The sequence below is a fragment of the Bemisia tabaci genome, unplaced genomic scaffold, assembly GCF_918797505.1.
Source record: "Bemisia tabaci unplaced genomic scaffold, PGI_BMITA_v3".
NCBI classification, from domain to species: domain Eukaryota; kingdom Metazoa; phylum Arthropoda; class Insecta; order Hemiptera; family Aleyrodidae; genus Bemisia; species Bemisia tabaci.
In genome coordinates, this window is record NW_027311771.1 from 48,138 (window position 1) to 56,887 (window position 8,750).

Below are 8,750 nucleotides of genomic sequence, written 5' to 3' on the forward strand. Positions count from 1 at the left end.
TGACAATCCGGACTGTGTCCTTTTTAATTATTTGCAAGTCTTTTCGATTCACTTTTTGCTTTTTCAAGAAATGCGTGTTTGAAGTTACAAAATTAGATGGAGCCTTGTGATAGAAAGAAAGTTCACATTCACTTTTTGATGCTTAAAAATTGGATTTTAATGGTGGATTTTCCTTAGAATATAAACAGAGAAAAAAACCGTCACAAGTTAACGTTTTAAATTTTAAATAATACGGAAGTCTACGCCAAATGAGGGCGACTTTTAAAATGCGACAGACGATCCGCATCCATGATTTTTGTATTTTTTCCAATGTCAATATGAAGACCGGAGAAGACGGCTGATATGCTCTGTCGCACTCAGATTAAAGTGCGTACCTACTTTTGGACTCATTTTTTTTGCATCTGTGACTGATGACAAGCACAGAGAAGAATCTCATGTGCGCAGTCGGCCGCGCCGCTCCGTCCGCAGCATGTCCGCAGCGCGCATAGTATAGCTAACGACTTTCATGATTAGGTACGCATCTTCTAGTGTTGAGTGTTCACTAATTACTTCATAAAACAGCGTGTAATTTTAAAAGTCGGAAAAAAATATTAATTTAACATGAAGTTGTCTATTAAACAGCAGGCATCGAACCTGGAGCCGCATGCACCGCAGGAAAGCATCCTTTCCGCTCAGGTATCGGAACACATTACCGGGTGTAGTGAAATTAGCAATGTATGAGTTTCTCTGCCTCCAGCTCGTAACGCACACTGGCGCCTACAAACCTACAGGGATACTTCAAGCATTACGCAATGCGTGAAGTATATTTGAAGGCGTTGGTGCGCGTTTCGCGCTGGCAGCACACCGCGGCGCTCCCGGTGGCGGGTGGTGAACGATTTCCAACGGGGAGAGCTCCCTGGCGGAAAAAATCGTACACCGTATAATCTTTTTCTTTTAATTTTATGCAGTTAAAATTAAATAAAATTGGTATAATTACACACCATGTGCGCTGCGGACGGGGGACGGAGCAGGGCGGCTCATGAAATTCTCTCCAAAATTCTTCCCTGCGCTATGCTCTGTCGGTGACTGGGGCAGTTTATGGAGATTTGAAATTCCCGCTGTTTTCCCTTTCCGTCGTAGGTCTGGTCCTTTTTGATTGGCCACTGGCTGACGCTGAAGTTAGTAAACACAAAAACACATGTGAATGTGAATTTGTTTTTGTGACTGAACCGCGTGATCACTTTTGGGCTTTTACAATTGTTTTTCATTATTTCGAATAATTTTGTTTCACAATGGGTGTTGAGAAAATATCCAGGTAATTCTTTGCGTTTCTTTTTTCATCATTTCAATGTTATGCCTAGCTAATCTTCCAATAGATAATACAATATCAGGATCAGATAACCTCACTTTCCTGATATCTACCAGGAACTAAATTTTCTCCTAAAAAAATATATTTTCCCTCTTCCTCGTTTATCTTTGGATGTTCAATTGGTTCTGGAGGTTAATCGCAATATTTGAACGTATGGTCATGTATGTTTAAAGCAATTGATGAACAGTCCAATGAACGCCGCATTAGAACTGTCATTTGTTTCTTTGCTGAACGCCAGTAACGCTTTGCGCCTACCAAGTCTTGATGTTACAAGTATATTTATTACTATTGTAAAAGTATATTACAACGGAATGCTAAGCCTCTCATTTTCTTTTTTCATCCTCTTCAGTATCTTACTGGCCTTTTATGTTGAGTGCTTATCATTACCATGAAGTAGTAGTTTTAATGCAGTGGCGTGCGGAGGATTCAGTGACAGGGCAAGCTTTAGCATTCCCCATCAGGAGGGGGGGGGTGGTTAATGCGTTCCCTCTTTCAGGGAGCCTCTCAAGTAAATTGTTTATATTTAGATCATCGTGACCCTCCATTTACTCTATTTTTCTGATGAAATCTGATGGAACGTCTTGAAAAACTGTGGTTTTATTTCATTCTCTCCTACATATGATATCGTTCACTCAACTCATATTTTTATTATTATATTTTTAAGTATTGTAATTTCAAATATTTTTGAGTATTGGAGGACGGCTCTATGCTTCCAACTCCTGATTTTGCCACTTATTTGAGGTATTTCTAGTCTCAATTCTACAGCGCCTAGAATTTTTTGAGTTGTTTTAAGTTTCCCATGAAAACATCTTTCTGCGATTAAAACATGAATAAGAATTATTCGTCACCAATTGGATCCAAGTGAGCGACATTTTATTGAAATGGAGGCACTTGCTCCGGAGGGAGCAATGGCAACTGCGAAGGAAAGAGAAAACAAGACAGCGCATCGGAGGCAGAATCAGCGCGCTGCAGTGAAAGGCCAAGAGAAGTGAGCTGCGATTTCGCAGCATAGCGCTAAGACTCGGAATGCGCCGCTTTCCTTGCCCGCCTTGACTCCTCCGCCGAGCAGTGACTATCTACTCAGCCCATCGCAAGCGATTCCCCAGAGCATGATTGGCCCGTGATCAGGCCGCGCTGTGCCACCTCCATCCCCTCTGCCACTTTCCTACTTTTGTGGCTATAGACGTACTTCTGTCTCTCTCTTTCTTTGTTTTTAATGCAATTTACTTACTTAACATCTTTTATCAATAATATTTGCTAAAATTGAAAACATGTAATAGGTGTAATTTTCTTCTTTCTTCTGAAATCTTTGGCAAAGCAGTGCTTGCCCTGCTTATTCGGACCGCACGCCACTGGCATTGTGATATCTTCTATTTTAACTTATGATTGTTCCAATTTACAGACTTGGTGATTGTGAAGTTTGTGGAGCAGCTTCAGCTAAATATACGTGCCCGAAATGTGAAGTGAAAACCTGTTGTCTGGATTGTGTCAATATTCACAAGAAAGAGTTGGATTGTGATGGCAAACGAAACAAAGTCAAGTTTTTGCAGATGAAAAAATTTTCAAATTTAGATCTTCAAAGTGGTAAGAAATTAAGACAGTCTCTAAATACCTATTGGTCTAGGTCACTCTGGGAAACTTCTTTCATCCAAACTGAGTATAAGAATTTATGTAGTAAAGAATAAAATCGCTAAAAATTTAAAAACTCCAACTTTCCTCACTTAACTATTTGTCCGGACGGCATTTCGGAGGGTCCGCTGCCCTTCCTTTTCAGCGGTGATAGTGCGGCTACTGCAGGCATTGTTTTGTTTGAGGATGTATTTACCAATTTGGACCGAGTTGTTAAGCATAGTTCAGAGCGGTAGATGACACTTTTTGTGGTGTGCGAAAAGATCAAATAGACCAAGCATTGACAATTCTCAACTCACAAAATTTAAAAATAAGCTTAACTAATAGTCAAGTCATCTATTGTTTTTTTTTTCTATTTGTAGATTACATCTTATTGGAAGAAACCACCAGAGCTGTTGAAAAATTCGCCAAACACAAATTAGTCAAGAATCCTTTGAGATTTCAAAGTTTTCAACCTTATTACGCTAACTACAATCCTGTAAGTCATTCCAAATGTTTCAAATGCCCTTTTCCTTCTTCTCATATTAAAATTGGAAACAAAGGTTTATGCCCTAACGAATTTGTGTCATGTACGAAATCTAATACAGAATCCCTCCATTGAACTGTAGTATTTACTTATTTTCATTGTATTTTGTAACAAGAATTTGAACTGTTCAGCCTTTTTCGCATAATTTAACACTTGAAAATTCTAGAATCATGAAACCAAGCTTCTGTATTTAATCCAGATGTGCATGTTCCAAATAATTTTTAGTGACTTGTCAAATCGTGAATTGAGAACCATGGAGAGTAGGGTCATTTATAGAAACCAGAAGTTTCCATAGTCATACTTTAAAGGTATTTACTTATCTTTTAAAAGGGTCCCAAAAGAGATCTCTGTAAATTTCAGCCTCATAGATTAAGTGCAGACATACCAGACATTGCCGTTTTACCATGAAAAATTACATTAGTTTATGTGGGGGACAAGGATGTTCCTCTTTAAATGCATTTTTTGCGCATTTAATGTGGTCAAAAAGGTAAAGCGTTAGATTTATACTTATATAAAAAAATTGGTCTCCTCAAGATATATGTGTAACCAGAAAAGTCACTTTTTAGACCCAGAAGACTGTGAGACATGGCACCGATAGTTTTTGTGGCACTGCTTGCAGTGGAAATTTCCATCCATTTTTTAGGGTATTCTATAAGGACAATTAGGCATGAAGAAATTTTATGTGGAATATTAATATCTAATCTTCCAGTTTTTTTGAATAACCCTAGCATAGTAAGTTGGAATTTTTTTAGTCAAGGTGCCTTATAAATCATCATAAAGCGGAAAATCTCAATACAGTTTGTGTAACCCTAATATAGCTTAGAAAATACTTTAAACAACTTGAAAGTATTTCCAATTCAAAATTACCCTCAACAGGTATCTCAGTGCCTCAGGAACATAAATTTTCTGGTGATTTCTGGTCTACCCATTCGCAATTCACATTACCGTTTCCTTTCATTTCTGCTTTTATTGAGTCCTGATTTAATTTTGACTGTTTCATCTTTACTTGTTACAGAAACAGAAGAGACAGAGAAACGCTGCTTGGCGCCGAGGAATCCAATTGAAATTTTTGCCCACTCATTTCACCAAACGCAAAAACAATTCCTTATACCATGATCAAAAAAAAGATGTCATTTTCTTTTGCATAGAGTGGATTTTTCCCCAGGCTGAAAATTTAGTACATTTTACCAGGAGGTACTTTTATATTACTGTTATAATATCTAGAGTTTCCCAAACTTTCACTTTTGATGCTTATTCTCAAATATTAAAATGAATATTGATGGTGAAGCTTAGAGACCACGCATCTTGTTTACGGTATTTAAAAATCTTTGCTCCCATTTTACTTTTTTGAAGGAGAGCAAATCAATATCATTTCCTGAAGTCTTCACAGAGTTTTCTTCACACAGAAAAGAAAAATCATGGAAGTTTTCAAGACTTGACGTTGAGTAGTTTTCCATTTAAATGATAATGTATGACAGAAAGTCTGCAATATTGCTAACCGAAATTCGTGGTCTAGTAGTTTCATGTCATTATTCCACACCTTAATCGACAGAAATATTATTGAATGCCTCTACTGAAAGGGTGGGGAGGGGGGGAACGAGCTTTAAAAAGAATTAAATCCTTTTTGGCTCTCGTTTATAATACCCTCAAAACAACTTCTGATTTCGTATGAAACCTAATTTTTTTCATCGCGTCCATGAAATAACATTCTCTATCATTGAAGCTTTTGTGATTCGTATTAGAGTTGCCAGTGTATTAAATGATAACACAAGATATGTAAAGTAGATACATTTTGTAATGTATACGATGTTCAAACCACGAAAGAATGCAATGTTCAGAAGAGGAAAAAAATAAGGAAGGGCATTGTCTTGCAAGTAACGCTGTATTAATGTAAACATTTAACCTGTTCCTAGAAGGAATGGAAAAACTATGTTGAAAAAAGAATTCAGTCGATAATGGGAACTGGATAGAAAAAGTGATTTATGTATGGTTAACCTATCTTATAAGCCGACTGAATATCAAAGCTAAAAGTATGACTTGATTTTTGTAACCATGAACTATATTTTGGTATGAACTGATGAGTTTCTCACATACTTCATTATCCTTGAAATAAATTGACAATTCTGCCGTAGTAGTTAAGCTTCATTTCAACTTAAGAGAATTTCATTTTATTTTTTCTTCTCTTTCATGTACAGGAATGCAGATAGTGACAAATTAGCAACGTTAGCAAATCGATTTATGGATGAAGCAAGTTGCCCAGATGAACTTAAAGAAAAACTTCAGTTTTATCAATCAGCTGGTTTAAATGGAGTGTCGTTTTTATTGAAAGCTGAAAATGTGCCTGGAGAAAAGTAAGTCTTACTTATAGTATTTTATTTGTAAAATTAGGTGGTTATCTAGTAAAAGTTGATTACCCACTACTCTTTGGGAGTTTGAATCTGTTGCCTGCCTCGATGTTTTGGGTATGTATTTTCCTGGCGCCAGGGCGTCCCCCTCCTTCCAAAATAACAATAGATCAGTTGTGTATTCTTCTGCTGTTTCATTTTTTGTGATCTCATCGCACACTGCGATGATTGATTCGCAGTAATGTTATGTCTGTACCTATTTTTTTTGTTAAGTAACCATTCACTAAAGGACATTATGTAATCATTTGTAGTGATACATCTTATGTAGGTATTCTTCTAAAATTTCCGTTCTCTCCTTTTGCAGATTTTTTGAACTTGATCATCAAGAGACCTTGCGTTCAAATTTAACGAGGAAAGTTGTCATAGAATACCCCACGATTCATGTGGTATTAAAAGATCACAAATACGCCTATGAGACCATTGAACCAGGTAATCTTGATTTTTTACTACATGTATTAGCATGGATAAAGTGGTTTTAAGCATCTACATAAGTTTAGTTTCAGCACATTGCTAATTTTCTTTCTGGCTAAAACATATTACATGCAGAGCATCAAGTTGTCGAACCTATTGTATTGCTTATTGTGTGATCAAAGCAAAGCGTAATTGTGCGGACTATAAAAAGATGATCCTTAGTGAGGAAACAATATCTTAAGCTGGGTGAGCACCAGAGCTTTTTTGACGAACGAACTGAATGAGCCGAGCGCTGCAGTGAGCAGTTTGAGCACGTACTCAACATGTTCAGTCATGCAAACTCGAGGAACAGAACGAGCTGATCTTTTTTCGCGAGAACGCCGAGAGCGCAAAGATGATCGTCTTCCGCACCAGATTGGATGAAGATATTTTTGTCAAGTACTACAAACTTGTGTATAAGTTTCCTGTTGCTAGGAATCTCAGTGTGACTGCTAGTCGGTTGGATGCCAGGATTGTTTCATGGATTTTGGTCACCTGCTTTGTAATTATCAGCCCAGTTAAATTGACAGTTTCTCAACATCAACTGAACTCATGCGTACAAAATTTTGAAAGTGGAAGAAGTCCATATCCCTCATTTGCAAATTATTGTCACGCTCTCTATATAACTTTCTCATCCAAAAGTGCGGGAGAGACTTTTTCTTCTCTTTTAACAAATTGAATACAATTAACAAAGTACCGGTTGCCACTTGATGGCTCCCCATCTTAACTAAGAAGTCAACTAAGTGCACTCAAGGTGGTAAAAATCAGCGGTTTGTGGCTGGAAAATGCAAGAACAATCAGAATAACATCAAAAGCTTTCGATGCTGTTTGGCTCGCTTGTGCGGGAGAAACGCTCGAGCCGTTCGAAGAAGATCTGTCTGCACTTGCCGCACAACTCGAGCAGTCTCTCATGGCTGCTCATTCAGTTTGTCCATCAATAACGCTTTAGTGTGCACCCAGCTTTAGGAAGTGTCAAGGATGCCAAAATTCTCTAACTGTTGAAAAGGAATCCCGGTAGCTCCAAATTATTCCAGCCCAATCATGTGAATTTATTTTTCAACATTTTCAGAAAAGATTCAAAAGTTTTTTTCCCAACTAAAATTTTGAATCAGAATGTGTAGTAATCTCAAACCTTTTATCTCAAATTAAGAAAACTAGCCTAAAAAAGTTATCCTGTTAGTAGTGATGACAATTCTTAGATTTAACTTCCACCGAGATTGATTCTTTTTCCTCTGAATCTAAATCAGAATCGATTCCAAATTTCCTCAATATCTCTTTTCAATCAGCGAACTAGCCATACAAATTTTTGGAAAAGAGAGGGTCTTTCTTAGTAAACGCACTTATGGCAATACTAATGTTCTTTTCATTCATGAGAAATCCGATCTCTTCCGTTTTTCTCGCAAAATTAAAGATCAAAACAAGATTAAATCGAGGGTATCAAATCGATTTGTGGCAATTTGGGCATACTTGATTGCCTAATTCTGAAATTGGTGGTGAAAGTCAGATCTGTTGAATGTATCTTTCAAAAGATCGATTCCTCTGATTAAATCTTAGCATTGAATTGATTCTCCTTAGCCGATTCAGATTGATTCTTATTGTTAGTCCAAAAATAGTCATTACCTATGAGTCCAAATTTACTTCTTGTCTATTTAAGTCAAGGTTCTCTTTTTTTCCGTCTAGATGATTACTTTGAAAGCCTCCAAAAGAAGCACGGAGATGACTCATCTGTTACTGAGACTAATATGGAAGATGAAAACCTCACAGCTGAATTCCAAGTGAAATCAGAACCATCTCAAGAAGATTTTGGAGACAATGAAACCTCAGACAATCCTAGCTCTAGTAGACAAGCCGATGCCAATTCAAGGTACTTGTTTTTGTGCGGTGAAATTGATTCTGATGGTGACTGTGACAACGAAGAATTAGAAATGGAAAACGGCTGTGATAATTATCAAGACTCCAGGTGACAACATAGCAGTTTGGATTCAGTTGCACAATTTTATCCCTGTAAAAACAGTTGTTAACTCAAGTTGTTAAGTCTTTAAAGATTGTATGTATATATATATGTTTTTTTATGTGACGTGAATATTTTAAGACATATTATTTTTGATTTGAATAAAAACATAATTAAGAAAACTGAGATGTAAAATATGTTCCCCCCTCCCTTTTTTTTTTTTTTTTTTTTTTTTTTTTTTTTTTTTTTTTTTTTTTTAAATAAACCAACCAATGTTTGCACATAAAATTTTTAGAGAACTATTTTGATAGAGAGAGTAAAATCATTATAAGTGTTGAAAACTGAGTATGCAGTTTGGATTGGTTTTCATTTAAATGAGAATAACATGCAATAGTTTTTTTTTTTTTTTTTTTTTTTTTTTTAAATTGCATTAATGTGCTC

General features: G+C 36.5%; 1 protein-coding gene across 1 annotated transcript; it reads left to right on the forward strand.

Moving 5' to 3' along the window:
• The first annotated feature begins 1,134 nt into the window (after nt 1-1,134).
• LOC140225909 (box C/D snoRNA protein 1-like) lies at nt 1,135-8,491 on the forward strand. The gene is made up of 7 exons (XM_072305921.1): nt 1,135-1,294; nt 2,751-2,932; nt 3,340-3,455; nt 4,519-4,697; nt 5,699-5,854; nt 6,213-6,337; nt 8,039-8,491. Exons 1-7 carry the CDS (start codon nt 1,272-1,274, stop codon nt 8,320-8,322), a joined length of 1,065 nt encoding a protein of 354 aa, XP_072162022.1. The 5' UTR covers nt 1,135-1,271; the 3' UTR covers nt 8,323-8,491.
• Nucleotides 8,492-8,750: the final 259 nt, after the last annotated feature.

Coding starts and splice junctions, on each gene's coding strand:
- LOC140225909 (XM_072305921.1), top strand. CDS start 1,272: ATGGGTGTTGAGAAAATATCCAG. Junction 3,456..4,518: donor ATTACGCTAACTACAATCCT/GTAAGTCATTCC, acceptor TACTTGTTACAG/AAACAGAAGAGACAGAGAAA. Junction 6,338..8,038: donor CTATGAGACCATTGAACCAG/GTAATCTTGATT, acceptor TTTTCCGTCTAG/ATGATTACTTTGAAAGCCTC.